General features: G+C 43.7%; 2 protein-coding genes across 3 annotated transcripts in view; one reads left to right on the top strand and one right to left on the bottom strand.

The window, feature by feature from the left end:
* The window catches only part of LOC105907014 (zeta-sarcoglycan), a 209,646-nt gene extending 197,658 nt beyond the window's left edge, over positions 1-11,988 (bottom strand). The window contains exon 1 of the mRNA XM_031559259.2: positions 11,364-11,988. Coding sequence (XP_031415119.1) covers positions 11,364-11,402 — 39 coding nt within the window. The 5' untranslated portion in view covers positions 11,403-11,988. The remainder of the gene's footprint in view (positions 1-11,363) is intronic.
* A 3,344-nt stretch (positions 11,989-15,332) lies between these two features.
* The window catches only part of tusc3 (tumor suppressor candidate 3), a 64,365-nt gene continuing 59,007 nt past the window's right edge, over positions 15,333-20,690 (top strand). The window contains exon 1 of one of the 2 annotated variants that reach the window (XM_012835207.3): positions 15,333-15,513. In XM_012835207.3, the coding sequence (XP_012690661.1) occupies positions 15,409-15,513 (105 nt within the window). In that variant the 5' untranslated portion in view covers positions 15,333-15,408. The remainder of the gene's footprint in view (positions 15,514-20,690) is intronic. The other variant, XM_031559491.2, reaches the window with a different exon arrangement.

The following is a 20,690-nucleotide window of genomic DNA, read 5'->3' as shown; positions in this document are numbered from 1 at the left end:
TCAGACGACATTTTTTATGAGCGGCATGAATACCATCAGTAAAATCTTAATGAGGACCAAGAGAAAAAGTGAGCTCAGCCAATCTGCCTGGTCTGCCCTGGTAAGGCATAGATCATGGCTCTACCAAAGTCTAACAGCCACACTGGGAGCTGAATAACCCCATTTCTCCTCTAAAGTTCAATCCATTTCTAAAGAGAAATAGATTTACTCTCCATACCTCATCAACTGGCTCTAATGCAGTGCAGTAAGTCTAGAATCACAGATAAATCCCAGCTTTGAGTCTTCGCAGTAGTATTCACTTAAGTAGAGATCTTCAGGAGGACGGAGATACCACTGGGGAAGAGGCCTAAGACACGACTATGTACTCAGCTTAAACGTGAAATCACTTTCCTGTTTCTCCTTTCATTCTTCTTCCTCTCTGTCCCCCGCTCTCCATCCCTCTCCATCTCACTGTGTCTATATGAGGATGTAACATGAACAAAAGCTGGGGGAGATGGTGAAGGGACAACTCCTTGCTTACTTAGTTCAAACTTGGGAATATCTCTGCATTGTAATGGGACATTAACTCTCTGGTTTGATAAACATTTGACTTTGAGGTCTGATGAGGTTTGGCTTGGCCACAGGGATCCCCCCCCCCCTCCGTTTATACCAGGCCTCTCTCTGGCCAGGGTGGTGAGTCTGACTTCTCCAGTCGCTCTCCCATGGTGTACAGACTGCTTTCCTCAGGTGTGGTGGTTCCCCTGGCACACTTCCCAAGAGCCTGCTGCACAAGCCCCTCTTTCCAATTCCAATGGTCCCCCCCACTGAACACAGACACCAAAACACACACACACACACACACACACACACACACACACACACAGGCTGTGGCGGCAGCTGTCTCCATGCAACAGGGATGACACACCGCCTTGTGTTTTCCTGCATCCCATTTCCTCCAGGGAGAAGACACGCTTGGTATGTGGCCACTTCCCCTCCCTTCTGCCTCTCCTTCATGCTCTCTCTTTCCTCCTCTTGAGTCTCTCCTTCCTTTGTCATCCCCATTGTAGTATTCCTTTTTCTCACTCTTTCTCTGTCTGTCTACCTGTCTCGCTCCATCTTCCCCTTTCCTTTCCCTCCCTCTCTCACCTGGAGACACTCTGAACTTCAAATTCTCTCTCTCTTTCTCACTCTCTCGCAAACTCTCACCTGCAGTGGATGACACCTGCACTCCATCTTCTTCTTCTCGCTCTCTCTCTCTCTCTCAATATTTCTTTCCTTCTACTCTGTAACTCTGTAACTTCTGTTATGGTACCTCTCTCACGCATCAACCACACTGCTGGCAGCTTAAAGTAGCACAGACAATGTAGGCATTTTCTTTCACAGACAACGACACCTCAAACAAAAACACACAGAAGCACACTCATATGCACATGTACACAAAGAAACACACTCATGAACACACAAACAAAGCAAACAAGCACTTTTCCTCAACAGTGAGGCGGCACTGCAATGGGAGAAAGCTGGAAGTGGTCGTCAGGACAACAGTGGACACGGATGTGTCAGTAACAGAAGTCTCTGTATCTGGCCTGTCCCTTGTCTCTCTACATCTTCAAAGGCAACACCCTGGTGGACTGATCAGCCTGCTGGGATCAGAGCAGTGCTGACAAACCACAGCAGATGCTCCTTAACTCGCAGTCCATCACACACACACACACACACACACACACACACACACACACACACACACACACACACACACACACACACACACACACACACACACACACACACACATATACACATATACACATACACTCAGTTCACACATGTCGCCCCCCACATGGACACCTCCAAAATACACTTAAATGAATGCATATATGAATATATACTTGAAAAGTATACACATGTACAATCACTCAAAAAATACATCTTAAAACCCATAAGCATGAACAAACAGGTCCATATACTATCCTAATGCTATATCTAATTGCACATGCAGCTCAAAGCAGTGGGATATGCTTCAGCACAGTTTAAAAAAAACTTGGATACTTACTTACTTACTTAATGCTGATACTACGGTGCTATAACACTGCTTGGTGTTCTTAATGTTTCTCTTAAAAGGCACCGAAATGTTGAGCAAACACTGTGAGGCAAGAAGCTTGCTCGGCAAGTGTGCACTGCAGCGCTCAAAACATGTGCCGCTAAGTATCCATCATCAATTAGTGTAGCATTGCAAGGAGCACACAATTATGGCAAAGACAAGTAGATGATGTATACGCTTGCGGTGACCTCCCTACAGGCTGAGCTGCGCAAATTTATCACATGTTTGCAGCATTTCCCACTGTGGGAAGACCCCTACTGTCAAGCTATTCCAGTTAAAATATCAAAGGAGACTCAAGGCTGAAGGGATGGTGAAAAATAGAGGTTAAAATCTGGTCCCTTTATTTTGGTCTCTTTGGATGCTGTGATGAGTAAACCATGGAACAGCATGGAATATTCTAGATGCCTACCCTCAGCACTGACGATTGATTGGTGATTACTAGTTACGTGCTGGCGCTTATGAGTCTGTTGGTGTTGGTGTAAAGTCACTGCACCAAATCACAACCGGTTCAAAAGATGCCTACAAAGTCTGATGTTCTAAAGGTAGAGAGCTCCAGAAAAGAATATTGATGAAGCAGCCTGGATCAACAAGAGATGAAAGGCAGCCAGGAAACACTGGCAAACAGAATTGCAAAAGTGTTCTGGTGTCCATGTATATCACAAAGGTATACATCAAACGAGCCACAGACAGGGACCTTTCATGCCACAAGAGAAAAACTAATCAATACAAAAAATCAAAAATGACTCAAATACATTTATTCTCAGATTTACCCTCCACATGAAGCCATTTAATAACTATTATACTTCAGATGTTGTCAGCAAATAACTCTCTGCTTTTTCCCCCAACTAAGAGGAATCCAACATCCTCTCACCTCGGTGGCGAGTTAAGTGTCCCGTAAGTGAGTTTTGCTTGGTGAGAAGTGAGAGCTGATCATTCCCTCACCCGAGCTCACATCAGCTGTGAATGGAGAACAACAGCAGGGGCCTGCCTGGTCCTCAGGTAACCCCAGAGGAAGGCATCCATCAACCTTTTTTATCTTTCTCATCCTGTGTGTGTACGTACCAAAGGAGTGCTGTGCCCTAATCTGTTTCGTGCTCACCAAAAGTTTCCATTTATCCAAAACGCTACCACGAGAACGACTGTTTGTCGTCATCCATCAACTTAAAGCAACATTATGTAACAATTTGACCTTAAAATAACAGCTTCAAAATAATTTTGGTGGTACACTGACTTACGGAGAATGCCATCTGTGCCACTGCCTGGCATGTAACCTTTGGCAAGTGCGTACAGGGAGCGAGACCTATCACGAGAACTAGGTAATGCTTAATGGCATCACCTCATGCAACAACAACTAGACCCATCTGCTAGCTATAAGAGGAAGCAAGCGCAGATTCTCTGTATGGACATCATGGCAGAGTTTTTCCAGATGCCCAAAGTCATCGACCTCAGTCCTGTCTCAGGCTAGCATTCAAATAAATTCATCTAACGTCATTGATCAGGCTTCGTCAATCTCCCGCCAATAAGACCTGGAAGTTTGCAACCTTAAAAAAACTAACTCAGCTAGCTTGTAATAAATTACACAGTCCAATGTACATTAAGCATGCCACCAACAACATTTTATTAGATTACACATACTTCACATTCAAATGCTTAGAAAACAACGTATATGGACTGAAAACGTGAGCAGTATTTCATTCAGTATTTCAATTTTTAATTCTTGTTTCATTATTCTTTGGTTATGTCAGCGTTCATCTCTGATATCACAATAAATAAAACTACGCAGAGTCATATTTGTGTAAAATCTTGTAATCTTACTCTTCTTTCAACGTCGACAAGCTTCTTTGTCTTCTGCCGTGGTCTTTGCCGGTTCCATATCCTACAGCTTGTCAACAAATACACAGGTACACTGTTCGTTAGGAGGTCTCGAGGCACAATTTGTATTTACAACAGATGTGTAAAAGTGAGCTACACTCTGCAACTTTAGGGGAAGCTCAGTAGTAAAAAACAATTCTCGCGTAATGGGGCTTTAACTACCAAGCTTTGTAGAAACATAAACACAGTCGTGATGGAAGCCTAAAGTCTAGTATCTATTCCTACACCAGTACAACCACCTATGAAGAAAGCACTGAAGGTAAGACCCATCATATCATGTACCCTTGAAGACTGCTCGCAGATAACCTTCAAAGTCATACCTCCACACTAGACTGACAGAGGCAGCTGTCTGTCCATCTGGACAATGGACCCTCTGGACTTCAAACAATATAGCTCTTCTTTGTAGACAGGGTACATGGGAGACATATACCTATTTATATATTTTAAAGATGATTTTATCATCATTCAACTTATTAAACATGTTCTCTACCTTGTCTGATTAACATCTCTCTCTCTCTCTCTCTCTCTCTCTCTCCTAGCTTTTTGTGCCACTGAGGAACCACAAACACTTCATCTTAAAAGACAAATGGATGTTTTTATTTTGTTTCATGACTTTGCATTGTTTGTAAAGATAGGCACATCAAAACATTTTTTATGCGAACTGCCTTGAATCTGACAAAGTGTCCCCTGACAAAGTTACCGTTATTTTTTGAAGAGTAATTGAAAATCATAGCAGTGTCTAAATCTAAACATTTTCTTGTGCCATGGAAAATTCCTGCATTGGACATCCAGTACTAGTGTGGAGAGCGTGGCTTTCATCAAACAGCACAAAAGATCAAAAGACACATCAAAGCTACTGTGGCACATCAAGACGTCCGCTTAAAAAACATCCCAAATGAGCAGAACTTGAGGAAAACACAAACATACACAAATGCACACATATACACCCACACACACACACACACACACACACACACACACACACATATATATATATATATATATATATATATATAGACATCCAAACACTTTCATAGAGCTGCACACCAAGACAAAGTTGAGACACAAATTTAATCAGCATTAAAAAGTGCAGTGCCCTTCACAGAGATGCAGCCCTGACATGGAACATCAGTGAGAAAGCTGGACCAATTCACTCACAGGAGGCCAGAGAGTGCACTAAATGAAAGGGAGAATTTGATGCAGGAGCTGGATGGACACTAATTGGATTTCAGGACAAGGACAATTCCAGTGCTTACTGTGAATTGGCAATCTAAAGCTTTAGGGAGCTGGCAATCCCGGTTTGTATTATGGTTATTTCAGTCAAAATACACAAGGAAAACAGGCACAATGCAAAAATAGGAAGATTATAAAACGATAAGTTAAAAGATGGTCCACCCTATTATATGCAGCAGCCAACTCCAAACTAATCTTGGGCTTCTACTACAGCTATGCTCTGACAATTTCTGACAGATGCAAAAGAAGGAGAAAGAGGTAGAGCAACAGAGAAAGAGAGAGGGAGGGGGGGAGACAAAGAGAGAGAGAACAAAAATAATAAGAGATGCATTTCCGCAAGAAGATGCAAAGTGCAGCGGCAGAGGATCACTAACCCAAATGACAGAGTACACAGCCCTAACACATGAGCATACAGCACACACTAGGCTTCAGGATTAAAAAAACAGTATTCAAAATGTATTGACAGTCTTTATTTACTGTGTGCAATAAGCTACATAATGTATTCAGATCAAGACAAAATTGTATCATCTGTCCGTGCATTAAGTTCTAAAGTCTAAAGTGTTAAAAGACTAAAGTGTTCTTCTAAAGTCTTCCAAATTCTACCCATCCTTCATGCTTTAAGTGTAAAGAATATCAATGATACTTAGATTACTTGCTTTGAAATCCACAAGGCAATGTCTCCAAGTCTAGAAAAGAGGATTTATTAGAAGACTACAGATTGAGAGACTACAGATTTGTCAGTTTTCTCCACTTTCTTAGAAATGTGCTGAATGTAATCTCAAATCTGGAGTTGAGTGACCTGAAACAGTTACCTGAAAGCAACATGTCAAGATTCACAGCTGCCCTTCAGCGAGACCCAAAAAATGGCGAAGCAACATAGAGAGGTGTTGAGTTGACTCATGTTCAGACAGATGACAACAACACATATGAAGTAATATAAAGTACATATGAAGTAATTGAAATAGCCATATATGTAAACGTAATGATGAGGTTGAAATAAAATATAAAAAATCTGTCCCGTTTAAAAGGTAAGGTATTTAGCAGATGCATTAGTCCTTTTGTCCTTTTGACTTACAAAAGCATTTCACTTTGGCTGGGCATCAAACCCAGGTCAACTGCTTGAGGAGGCAGAAATGATAACCACTGTACCATCAATAGTGTAGCATAACAGTGCACTACATGTCACGGTAAATCTCTGATCACAGCTCTGCGCTTAATAATCTTTGTTTGCCAGCTATGCAGGCCACCATCAGTCTACCTAGTGTACAGCAGGCAGAGCCAGAAACATCACAATAGGCGAATGTTCCACCATTCATTTCAATGGGGAACAAGAGGGGTGAAAAACAAACAGGGGGTGCCACCATTTTTACAAGAGCACTTCATGGGATCAGGACGGATGTGTCAGAGTTGGAGTGGTGCCGGTATCTCAAAAGCACTAAGAGTAGAAGTGGCGCAAAAAAAAAAAAACGTTGGAACAAAGGTAATAAAGATAAAACTTAAGAAGAGCGATCGCATGATTGAGCAATCACACTAATAAAGCATGCAGCCCACCCAGGCAACCATCCGCCCCCACACCTCTCTGATGACCTGCCACCGTCGTCCGTCATTAGCGCACCGCCACGCTCCTGATTTTCACACTCTGCTGACAGAGGCTCCCGATGCCACTCTCGCACCATTTGTCTCATGATGGAATGACAGGCCTGTCCTTGTGTGGGCAGCTCCCACATGCTCCTGGACCACAGACAGAATTGAATGGTATTAAATCGTCAGCACCGAGCCACAGTGCCGGCAGTGGGGGCCTTGTGGTGGAGGCAGCCCCAGCCAGCAGCAACAGCAGCAGCTAATTCTAAAACAGATCTGGCACAGATCAGGGGAAAGCCAGGGTCAGCTGCTATCTGGGAGAGACAGAGCTGCACACAGACACAGACACAGACACAGACACACAGGCTGTTCATGCGCTTCCACTGTGCTATGAGTTGACACGCCATTGCTTAAGTCCCCCCTGCAGGACACATGTTGACTGACCAGCCGCTGGATTAAACCATCAACCTGTGATAACTGTGTTGATTGGTGGTGTGTGTGTGTGTGTGTGAGTGTGTGTGTGTGTGTGTGTGTGTGTGTGTGTGTGTGTGTGTGTGTGTGTGTGTGTGTGTGTGTGTGTGTGGAGGGGGGGGGGGGGGGGGGCTGTGTACATAAAATCTTTAAAGTAGCCAGAGGCTGAAACTTGTCTTTATTCCAACAGACAGAGACACTTGACAAAGCACAAACCCTATAAAAGGTGGGGACTGATGCATGAGAGGGCAGTGATGTGAAGGTTTGTCGATTCCATGTCAAAATGCTAACCTCAACAGACACTGGTCTGCCAACAGCACTGCGGTTTCCATGGCCACCCACATCAGAAACAATGCTCACAATTAAACCCAGCTTCAAGCACGATTGCAATTGTGATGCCAGCACTAATACAGTAATAGAATGATTATGGAACAAATTAAACAGCAATTACGTCTGGCCTCATTTTCATCCCTGCAATAAGAGAGAAAGGTTGTTACAGGGAATTACGAAGAAAATGAACAGTACTTATTGCGAGTCTCATGTCCAACTCACAGCTCACTTCAGCACCACAGAGTTCATTAGGAAGAGATCTATCAGCTAATCAAGGGCCTTCTTTTCTTTCTCATCTGTGAAATTTAACTTTTCCGGCACGTTCCTGCTGTAACAACTGAACGTAATCATCATGGCAATTAGCTACGCTCAGGGGCGCATGTAGCCTACATGTTGAAGGCAATAAGAGGGGAATGTTCAACATGTTCTCAGACTTCCTTTCTCAGCAAATATATATTAATCATTTGATCCGGCAATGGCGACTGCTGCACAGTAATCGCTGTGCCCTTTTTGTCTGGCAGAGTTAATTAAGTGTAAAATGGATGGAAGAGTGGAGAGCGTTTGGCAGAGGCTCACACCTCCTCATGGAAAGGCTTCATTGGATCAAGAGGAGCAGGACCTGCTGTCCATCATCCGAAGGCTAAATCCCCAGACCCTTGTCTGACTCAGCGTTTGCCGCTGGATTACAAAAGTGTGACAGTGGTAAGCACCTCACATATTTCAGTTGCACATTCATCTTATCAGGACAACTTTCACTCAAGGCATGCATGCAGTCAAGGCTATGCAAGGTATATACATACATGCTTTAGTATGTCATGGGCATTGTACAGTTTGTTGTTAAGTTCCTACTTTACTTTTCCTACTGAATTTAAGTCCAATTGAACACTTGGAAGTGAGAAGGTAGACTAATTGTGTTCAATTAGGTGGTTTCAGGGGTGTGGCAACAGTTGCCTGTCTCGATCAGTCACAATGGTGGAAGCAGTAGGACCTCTGTCTATTTGCATATTTTGTGTTGGCTAAGGCCGGCTGACTGACATTTACGCTCTCTGTTCAACTGACTTGGACAAATATACTCTAAACAGTAGCCTACTAACCCTTTATGTGTGTTGTTTACACATAGTTGGGCCAATCCGTACTCTCAGGGTTTGCCAAGCCAGTGTATTGTTGTACATTTTGCCCTCAGATATTTGCAAGTACTTCGGCAGTAACATCAACTATTTTTTTTTTTTGGCAATCTCACACACTGGGTACTGGGCTTGTTTCCCCGCTGCCCCTTGGCTACCCTATCAAACTGCATGGCAGCAGTTTGACACCAGCCACCAGCAGCAGAGCCAGCACAGCCCCATCTATATACAGGCCCTAACAGATCCTTTCTCAGAGCCATACAGACCACAGAGGGCCAGCACAGCCCCATCTATATACAGGCCCTAACAGATCCTTTCTCAGAGCCATACAGACCACAAAGGGCCATACAAAGACCTCTAGGGATACTGGAAGAGTTCGACCTCAGAATAAGTAATAATACCAGTAAATATATTTACAGTATTGTAAACAATATGCTTTTTTTTAGAGTGTTCTGCGGACTGCTTTCCTTCTTAAACGATTCCAAAATGTTCTGTATAGCTGTACAACAGAACTGAGAATACCAGAATTCAAACAGAAGATTAATGTCTGTATTCCTACAGGACACAGAAAGTGTGCATGCCTTTATCTCAAATAGAGGAGCCATGTGATATTCCAAATGGAGCCATTAGCAGATTACATAGCAGTGGACAATGGCCACAGACACTGAGTCCTTGTAGAGAGAGAACTATACGTTGATGTGAACTGCTTCCAACTTTGCAGACCTATTAACAAACGTACTACTCACAAAAAGCCTCAACATTCCTTCAGATGTATGACAAATTCTTAGTGACTTAAGAACTAAGGAAATCTCCCTCTGCTAATAGCACTCTGCTGGTGTTAGGAATCCACCGAAGGCTGTTTTTCACTGCTGCTTGCTTTCAGTGAATGTGATGCTCCCCCCAGCTTTCATAACACTATCTAACAGTAGGATTACCTTGGCGCACAAGGGCAGGTAACAAGCAGGCCTAATCCTCCTAAAGGAATGACAAACTTTTTTTTCAGCAGCATTTTGAATGTCAACACAAAGTTATTTACTTTCCTGACGTTTCTACTACTTCATTTAGCTTGCTTGCAAGCTTGCTACCGACTGCACAACCCAAAAATGTTTAGTTGGGGGTCTTATTCCTTCTTCACACAAACACGAATATGTTATCTTTTCTATCATAAACTGTCTGATTGAAATGACAGGTGTAGAAGTAAATGGTGACATTTCATTCACTCCAAGAACCAAGGTGTGTTTTGATGTGTTTAAGCAACAGAGCCCTGTCAACTGAATAATAGGCTACGGCATAACATCGAAAAACCCGGAAGGTTTCGGCTATAGTTGTTGTTTAATATCTTACATAATATAATTATAGCGTCATTACACCTTAAAACTGAATTAACAAGTGGGCCGTGAATATGTGCGAGCCTGTGTGTGTGTGCGGGCGAGGCGCGCACGCAAAGTGTATGAACGCGTGTGCATGCGTGCCCACGCGAGAATGTGTTGAGCGTTCATATAGAACTGTTCACCAAAAATCCGCCTGCTGCCTCTATGGATACCTTTGTTTTGGCGTGGATGAAGTATATTTGTAAACATCCAGTCACCCCCCACCCAGTTATGATATGCAAAAACTACAACAAAACAGAAGGGTCTCTAGGCATGTATGTGATGCAAACACCGATGTGTTTGTTATCACGAAGACATTTCAAGTGGGGCAAATTACACTGTTAACTCTGAGTTATACCGAACATATCAGCAAATGCTCCAGTCATACCGGCAATCTATGCTGACCACTGAGCGCCATTTCAATGCGGGCAGTTAAAGAAAGGACCTATGACACTCGATCGAACCCAGATTGGAATTCAGCGTGCGAAGCTGCTTGGTAACATTTCACGGAGTGATCAAAAGGACCGTTAAATGAGTGAAGCACAAGCCAGTACAAGCCGGCGGGTCGCTGCTGATAGCTCGGGTAGTGATATCCTTGCGCGGTTCCAAGGCACCGGTGCTCCGCTGCTGTGCTCTCAGTTGCACCACTTCAACTTAGGCAGCAGATGCACTCTTTCCTCGTCCTTGATGTCGACATCCGAAATAGAACATCTTGTAAAAATGTCTCTCTCCAATTGTGCACCCCCTCCCACCTTAATATAACAAGATGACGCTTGTGAGGGACAACGCGCACAGCCCAGAAATCAATAGTCTGGTTATTGATATGGCATTATTCAGACCCTATGGGAGGTTTACAGGGCTCTTTAAAATATTGTTTCGCACTCTGATGTAACCTAAACTAACGGACGAGATGATAAAGGGGGACGAATTAAGGTGATATGGGGGGACGAGATAAGGTACACATATCGTCAGATTCAGAAGCATTCAATATCATGAGACAAAACAAGGTAACACGTTCTTGATGGATTCTTCGTCCATACCCCCGTGAGCGATTAAGAGCCTGATATTAGGAGACGATTAAATGGAAGCCAAAATGGAGCAAGCGGACAGCTTCAACACAGGGATATTAGAACTGCAACTTTAACGCAGGATATTGAAATGCACACCACGCACATATTCTTACAATACACAAACCGCACTGGGGTTGCCTAACTAGTGGCGAGCCCGACAGAGTCCGCGCATACAGTGACTGGAGTGTCTAATGTTGCTCCCCAAAAAGGAAACCGAAACAGAGGCACTTACCTTCAGCGCTTCAATATCCAAAGATGCTGATCGGTCCATATAGAAAGATGAAGTCTATGCAAAGTTGTGAAATCTAGACCTGTAGTTCCCGACCGAAACTCAGCCCAGTCCTCCAACCCGCAGCAGATTTCCTAAATCTCATTCCCACTGATCACGACTCCTCGGTTTTCTAACGGAGCGATTCGATATCAGCGGACCCGTTGACAATTCTGAACAGTTAGCGGCAGAGTGACGGTTGAACCACCCGGGGACGATGCTCTTTCTTCTGAATTCTTCCAAAAGATGGCTAATTCCAGGAGTCAGAGTCCGTGTTGTCTCGTAGCGAGAGCCTGACACAATTGGTGCAACCCCTGTAAGTCAGTTCCTTGAACATCCTCATGCGGCAAATCTGAAGAAACTGTGTTCGATTCGAAGAGAGCAGTGCGCGAAAAGAAAGCGGCACCTGCTGTAATCCCGTGAGCTGCTATATCGGGACAGAGGGAATCTGGTTCTGCTCTTCTGGATCAAACCAAAAAACAAACACCTTGCACATCTGAATTCAGCCGCTGTTCAGTGCCAGAGCGGTGGGGGGGAGCGAGAGGGAAGCTCTTCCTCTCTCGTGTAGCAGGGTGCTGGGAGTGAGTTGAGAGCGAAGGGTGGACTTTTCTCTCTCTCTCTTTCTCTTTCTCTCCCTCTCTCTCTCTGTCTCTCGCTCCCTCTCTCTCTCTCTCTTTGGCGGCGCAGTGACTTTCGTGTTTTACGACGCTTCGCCACCAGGTGACTGTCCTCTCGGTCCTGTGACTTCCGAAATGAGAATTATGGTTCATCACTCAAATTCAAAAAGTCATGAACTTATGGGGATGTCCCATCATTGTTTAAACGTCACACTATTGGTCCGCAGTGCTCTTTACATTTTAATACTCTGTGTAGGCTATGTGAATAGGCTACTCTTATTCTCTAATTACAAAATTCAGTCAGGGGTCTAATTGTGTTCGGACAACTGATAAGACCAGCCATGGCTTGTAATTTTAAAACTTTATTTAAGAACTATTTTAGATAGACAAGACATTTTTTCATAAAGAGAAAAATAAACATTTGTTTTCAGCCTGTTAGATTTAAAATAAACAGTAAACGGGTCAGAATTGTTATGATGCTAACCCAAGTTTCCCCAGCTGTTGTTTGTAAAGCTCCGATACCAAGTATTAAATTATCGACTGCTGTTGTCTTTAAGAGCACCTGACCTCGATCGGGTACAGTCTTCCAGTCTCAGTGACGTCAGCTCCCTGTCTGGGATGCAAGATAACTGCCCGCTGTAAAGGCTGGTGGAGCGACAGCGTGACAGTTTTAACAGCCGGCCTCGTTGGCTGCCTGTGGATAGCACACAAGCACAGAGAGAGAGAGAGAGAGGGAGGGAGGGAGGGAGGAAGGAGGTGGGGGCTATGCAAGGACACACTTTTTGCGCTCTCTCCGTGTGTGTGCACGCGCGTTTGAGTGTCGTCATTATACACTCAATACGCCCTGGACTTGTCCATTAGGACCAGCCCGGGGTGTGGGGGAGGGGGTGGATTGTTGGGTGGAGTTGATGTACTGTTATGTTCGGCGAGGGGAGGCACGGGTGCTGATGTAATTATATTAACTCCTGATTCCATCTAATTTCCTCTCTCCTCACCTGTCTCATATCCTCCACTCCTCACCTGTCTCATATCCTCCACTCCTCACCTGTCTCATATCCTCCACCCCTCTCCTGCCTCTAAACTCCACTCATCACCTGCCTCTAAACTCCACTCCTCACCTGTCTCATATCCTCCACTCCTCACCTGTCTCACATCCTCCACTCCTCACCTGTCTCATATCCTCCACTCCTCACCTGTCTCTAAACTCTACTCCTCACCTGCCTCTAAACTCCACTCCTCTCCTGTCTCTAAACTCCACTCCTCACCTGTCTCATATCCTCCACTCCTCTCCTGTCTCATATCCTCCACTCCTCACCTGTCTCACATCCTCCACTCCTCACCTGTCTCATATCCTCCACTCCTCACCTGTCTCTAAACTCTACTCCTCACCTGCCTCTAAACTCCACTCCTCTCCTGTCTCTAAACTCCACTCCTCACCTGTCTCATATCCTCCACTCCTCTCCTGTCTCTAAACTCCACTCCTCACCTGTCTCACATCCTCCACTCCTCACCTGTCTCACATCCTCCACTCCTCACCTGTCTCATATTCTCCACTCCTCTCCTGTCTCTAAACTCCACTCATCACCTTTCTCTAAACTCCACTCATCACCTGTCTCATATCCTCCACTCCTCACCTGTCTCTAAACTCCACTCATCACCTGCCTCTAAACCACTCCTCTCCTGTCTCATATCCTCCACTCCTCACCTGCCTCTAAACTCCACTCCTCACCTGTCTCATATCCTCCACTCCTCACCTGCCTCTAAACTCCACTCATCACCTGCCTCTAAACTCCACTCATCACCTGCCTCTAAACTCCAGTCCTCACCTGTCTCATATCCTCCACTCCTCACCTGTCTCACATCCTCCACTCCTCACCTGTCTCATATCCTCCACTCCTCACCTGTCTCACATCCTCCACTCCTCACCTGTCTCATATCCTCCACTCATCACCTGCCTCTAAACTCCAGTCCTCACCTGCCTCTAAACTCCACTCATCACCTGCCTCTAAACTCCACTCCTCACCTGTCTCACATCCTCACCTGTCTCACATCCTCCACTCCTCACCTGTCTCATATCCTCCACTCCTCACCTGCCTCTAAACTCCACTCCTCTCCTGTCTCATATCCTCCACTCCTCTCCTGTCTCAAATCCTCCACTCCTCACCTGTCTCGAAACTCTACTCTATTTCCACTTCTTGCTCTTCTCATGCCTCATATCCCCTCCTGCCTCCCATTTTCTTTCCTCACGACTCACTGTGGACACAGTGGGCCCAGCCTGAGCATGAACATAAAAAGTTGTCCCAAAATGATCAGGTCAGGGATGATAGATGTTGGTTAACAATAATTACAAACATTTTTATATTTATATGAATGCAAGTGAATAAGTGAATTAAGATCAATGCATTATTTTAGTTTATTCATTTAATTATTCATTTAAATGCATAGGATTCCAGTCTCTTGATATAGCCCTGATAGATTTAGTACCCTAGCCCTTGCTGATAATGATTCTATTAATTGTTGATAGGTGATTTGGAACGTAGCCTATTCAAAGGCTTATGCAATGGAATATGTACCTGGACATATTTTAGTAGGCACTGACTAAAGTTGAGGGAACCTGGAGGGAACCTGGAGTGAACCTGTTCCTTTATAGAGAAAAATGACCAAATAGAGATGTGTATACAATGTTGGATACCATCACTGTGATGTATGCAGACACCCTTATCATTTTGATATGTTGGATGTGGGTTTTCTTGCGTGGCATAAATATTCAAACAGGGTCTCATACGTGTATGGCTCTTCACGGAACATTACCTCTAATACACGTCTCAGCATCTGATTACAAACATATTATAATTGACAGAGCAAGTCACAACAGTGAGCACAGGAAATGAAACGTGCCTGCTTAGAAATAAACTCATTTTTGTTGATGAGGTCTGTTAAAATTGGAAAGGCTCACTATTTTACAAGTATGACTTTATTAACCTTAAGAACTATTTGTGCTTACAATTTTTTTTTTTTTAATTACTTTGATTGAGATCTTTCATTCTAAACTATGAGCTTTTTTTTAAGATGGCCCTCCATCGGCCATGGTTGGTGCTGCAGTGGAAACTGCAGCCCATAGGTAGGCTACACTTCATTCACTGTTGTATTTAGTGCTCAACTCTTTAGTCTGTAACTGACATTTTAACTGGCCTATAACTGACTCTGTAATTAATATGCAGTTGCGTTTCTTTTCTGGTTATGTCTGTTGAAAATAAGACAGACTGTTTATTTGTTGGCTCATTAGTTAAAACTACAATTCCTAAGAGCCAATTTCTACACGTCCTCTGATTGGCGATAGCAGCAACCAATCACAGTTGCTGGGGGTTGTTGGTGCTAGAGCATCTTCCAACATGGCGGCCACTGCAACTGCATCTTCCTTCAACCTGCCGGTAGCATCTGTGTTGTTGGTCCTGCTGCTATGTCTGCAGTCGGGAGGTGGTCAAAAGAAGAAAGAGGTACCTCTAATCGTATGACACTTCTGTAAAAAATATCTCGAAAAAGATTAAGTATGCTGGAGAAAGCGCACCGACGGCAGCGCTACCTCATCAATACTAACCTGCTTGCATGATGATGCTAAAGAGACTAACGTTAACGTTACCGTTGCTCACAACCTGATAGCAAACATGTACTTCATTGTGTCAATAGGGTTTATGATAACGCTAGTAATTTCAGACTAATGATGGTTTGATGGTAGAAGTACAGACGGCGTTGTCCTGTTCCCCCTCCCAAAACTACCTTGTAGCTTTAGCAAAGCAGACTAAGCCTATAGTGCGAGTCTATGGTCAAATAGGCTAGCTACCACCAAATGAGGCCTTATATACATATCTAACATTTGCCGTAAACGTCTTCATTACTAGTGTACCGGTGTTTTTCATGTCTTTATTTCATATTTAATCAGTATATTTGTATTATTTTGCTGCATAGCCTTATATTAATAGGATTCGTTCACACCACCAAGCCGTGTAGTCGGCTACCTTTAGAATAAGAATACCCTACAGGGCTGTAATAGTAGCACAACGCGTCCAGACAGATAAGAAAAATCTGCTTTAATGTACATTTTGAACGGAGTTGGTGTTATTTTTTCAAAGCCATGTTGTCTTGTCTTAATTCTGAGGTTATGTCACCATTAAAATTGGTTTTAGAATTTCGATATTGCATAGTTGCCCAGTGGTTTAGGTAACTTATTCTCAGTGACAGTAAGTAAGCCTAGTGGGGCTAGTTTGGTGTTTGCCACAACGACTTGGCATTTGCCTATGGCCATAATACTAATGTGGGTAGTGTGTAGGACTAGGCAATTTACTATTGTGTCACTATTGAGAAAACTGCCACACACATGTAGTGCTAGACGTCAGAGAAAAAAAAATATGATAGGCGAAACTGACTGTGGGCAGACTTCTCTCCTTTTTCACAGTCATGGTAAATCAGGACTTTAGATTGCTCCCATCTCATTCAGAAACATGTACACACACCTCTTTCTGTTTACCTGCCTGTGTTTGTGTGCAGGTGTGTGCACTCCCGTGAACACTTGTGCTCCCAAGCGCAAGACAAATGTGGTCGATGTGACCTACGCACCAACTCACAGTATGATCTTATTGAGGTGAAATCAGGCAAAGCGGTGAAGCAGCATTTTGCTTAGTTACTTTGCTTATATATCAATCCCTCCACCCCTCCCAACATGAATGTTTGTGGTGACCCCAAGGCGCTGAGAGATGCAGTATTTCCAGCTACAGTTTCCAACCCCTTTAATATATTTGTGAGCCCTTCTTGGCTGCGTCTCGCAGAGCATTTGGCATGGAGGGTATGGGGGTGGGGTGTTCAAGGAAGCATGGGGTGTTGCTGTGGACCAGGGGGAGAGGGGGAAAAAAATGACCTGCTGAAGAATATTTATGCCCATCCGATGATTCCCATTCATCACCTGAACCAAATATTATTTTTCCCCCCTGTGCCTGACTAATCGAAGCAGAGTGGAAAAGGACAGCCTAAGCAGTTTTAGGCTCTGAGGCGGAACCGTGAGCCCAGGTGCTGTTGAGGCACGGCCCATAGCGTTTTTGGCTCCCTGCTCCCAACTGTAGTGGCAAGATGACTCGGATGCTGAAAGAAGTGATCGGATTGAAAGAAAGTGACCCCAAAGTCAGGTCCAGCAGAAAGATGTTAGAGCTACAATACCAGTGGGCAGAGTTGATAAGAGCATGAGTGTAGCTAATGAATTTTTGGATATCATGAAGGTGTTGTTATTGTTTCACAATTTGTTAGTTCATATATGAGACATGTTAATGTTTCGAGGAGCATTGGGTAGTATCAGTGAAGTTGCTTTAAAAGTGTAATTTCATGTTAATAGACAGTTGCTTTCACATAAAGCAACCCATTGTGACTTTTGAAGTAGGTGCTTGCGCTCACTGAACAGCAAATGGAAGACTGTACACTGCAGGCATACATTTTCAAGCATGGTGCTCGTAACTAGGAAATTCATTAGTCCTAATTTGTCACATGTATTGCTTTGTTATTGACTCATCAACCAAATCATTTCTGCACATGATTTAAACAGGAGAAATACTTAAAGTTCTGGAATAAAAAAAAAAACGTACCTTATAGGGTATGTTGTCTTACCACATAAATTAGATTCTGTGTTTAAAAAATCAATCACTGCAATCACTGAGGGTCATCGGATTAGAATGAAGAAAAAAAGGGAGACTTGGATATCCAGTTGAATCATAACTCTTTGTATTAAATACTTGTAAAAAACAGTTAATGCATTGAGGTGTAGGTGGGTGTATGTGGTAAAGCACAAACAGAAAATATACATTAATACATAACTCTGTAGTACCATTTGAATAATAAATTATACAGGGAACTAGCCCTCGTGAGGCCAACAATGACAGTGTTTCACTTGGCATACAACGTGGCTTCCACGTATGACTGAAGTGACCTATATACAAGGGTACCACACTATAAAAACCTTTAAAGACAACCAAGTACAAGAAAGTGCAAAAGTTCCCGGAGCAAGCTGCCACTCCATCCGAATGTGCCGTAAAGCAAACCAAAAACAATTGTAACGTGCGGAGGGGAGTCATGTGACCAACGTGATTTCGATATATGGTCATTTAAATACACATGCCTTAACTGGGCAACTTAACAAGTACTTACTATGGCCTTTTTTAACAACTAATGCCAAATACAATTTGACAAAAAACTATATTACTCATAAAATATTTATTGACAAAATAATTCAAGAATTAATTTGAAAGTTTGTAAAATGACTACTAATTTATATTTGAATCAGCATTTAAACATTTTATATTGTACATTTGCTATTTAATATTTGCTATTTTGCCTACTTACAAGCTAGTGAGAAACATGTGCCTGTCGTTGCTCGCAGATTTTTTTTATTCTTGGTGGTACTGAAGAGAGGGCCACTCGCAAGTCCTGTTCAACGGAGAGGCGTGACCTCCTGTTGCTCTTCATGTAAACTAGAGTAGAGAATGCTAACTCACATAGGTAGGTAGTGGGGAAAAGAAGTAGCTGTTTAATCGTGTGGCTGGAGATGGTTGGGTACTCTGATGCCGAAGCCAACCAAAACTCATCCAGTGGGAGCTCACTAAATTTGAGTTTCATTGTGCGGTCCATACGGAGCTCTGCACATTCCTCTCTCTCCCTCAAAATGAGCTTTTCTGTTGAGGATTCCTGATTGAATGGTTCTCGAATCCAGTCAAAGTCCTCGATGTCGGCCACATGTGGAAAGTAGCGCTCAAACCTGTCTTTTAATATCTGAAGGTGTTCCGCAAATAAAGCGCGCTCCCTAGCTGCCTGTGGCGCGGCTGATGCCAGTGGGAACATCTCCATGGAGCCCTGTTCCAAAGCCTCCTGCCACAGGATAAGCTTGCCCATAAACCCCCGAATCTTGTCTGTGGACGATAGGATATTCTCATTCCTGCCCTGAAGCTTGGCGTTTAACTCGTTGAGATGCCCAAATATATCTGCAAGGTAAGCCAGCTTGGTGCACCACCTCTGATCCGCGAGCTTGTCCTTATGTGGGACAGGGTGTTCAATCGAAAACTCCAAAACCTCTTCTCGCAGCTCATACAGACGAGACAGGACTTTCCCCCGTGACAGCCAACGTACCTCTGTGTGGAGGAGTAGGCTTTGGTGGTCAGCTCCCATCTCAGCGCACAGTTGGGAGAATAGGCGAGACTTAAGGGGCCTTGATTTGATGTAATTCACCACCTGCACAGATTGATCCAACACCTCAGCCAACTCCGGGGGCATGGTTTTGGCAACTAATGCCTCTCGATGTAAAATACAGTGGTTTGTCACAATATTTTGCTTTTGTGCTTTCACCTTGGCAATAAAACCTCTCACTCTCCCCGTCATGCATGCCGCACCATCTGTACAAAGACTGACGCACATATCCCATGTCAGACTTTTCTCTTTTAAATAGTCATTAGTTACCCTGAATATTTCTTCCCCTGTTGTGTGGCTTTCCATTTCTTTACAGAAGAAAAAAGTCTCTTTGATTGAATTACCGTCAACATATCTGACGTTTGCCAGAAGTTGGGCAGCCCCACTTATGTCAGTTGACTCGTCCACCTGTAGAGAAAATGTGCCGGTGACCTGAAGTTTCTCCGTCAACTGTTGTTCTATGTCATCTGACATGTCGTCGATCCTTCTTTTAACCGTATTATCTGACGAAGGCACTTTTGATAAGACATTTGCGGCATCTGGACCCAGCATGACACCTGCAATTTTTTTTAAAGCGGGGAGGATGAGTGTCTCCGCTATTGTGTGTGGTTTTTTCTGCTTTGCAATAAGCTCCGCTAGCATATAACTTGCCTCCATAGCCTTATCAGACGCTTTAACACAGTCCAACAAACGGTGGTCTGGTTCAGATCCCTTGCTCTTTTAAAGAAGGCCAAGTTTCTCTCAACATGAAAGGGATGTTTGGTTTCCAAGTGCCTCTTCAGTTACCATGTTAGCATTAGCCAACTTCTCCCAACAGATGACACACTCGGGATGGGGGCAGTTGACATCCCCGGTCCAGCTGAAGCCATAAGACAGGTAGCTTTCGTGATACTGTCTACTGACAGTTTTTCTTTTTTTCTCTTTAGGTGGTTCTTCTACGCTGACTATCTGTGGTTTGCTCCTCACAATAAAGCGATCCATTTTCTGTCTTTATGACGTTTGAGCAAAACTAGCTAACCGCAAGCCGTTGTTGTTGTTTGACAGGACATTCTAAGGTAACATTCTTTGCGCGAGAGCTGTTCGAACGCGCCACCAAGTTCATTAACTTGTACGCTGTATGTGCCACGAAGGCTGATATTTTGTTACAAATCTTATCTGGCGCTAAGCCATCAATTCTGATATTTTATTGCAAAATTTGTATGGCCGTCACAAAATCCCACGGCACACCTGGCCTTGCCTCACGGCACACCATTTGGGAACCATTGCCCTGGACTATATAATACACAAGCTTTATCAGGTAGGCCTATTATACATCACAGAAATAGGTTTAGCACACAATATAGCAAACAGAATTTCCTTAATGAATCATTGGGCCACCTTATCAGTAGCCACTCCAACAGTAATTCAGCATCATTATTTCATCCGAAACTACAATAGTAGTAAACAAATTGACTAT

The sequence above is a fragment of the Clupea harengus genome, chromosome 22 (genome assembly GCF_900700415.2).
Source record: "Clupea harengus chromosome 22, Ch_v2.0.2, whole genome shotgun sequence".
In the NCBI taxonomy this organism is placed as follows: Eukaryota; Metazoa; Chordata; class Actinopteri; order Clupeiformes; family Clupeidae; genus Clupea; species Clupea harengus.
This window is presented reverse-complemented; position numbering and strand designations above follow the sequence as displayed.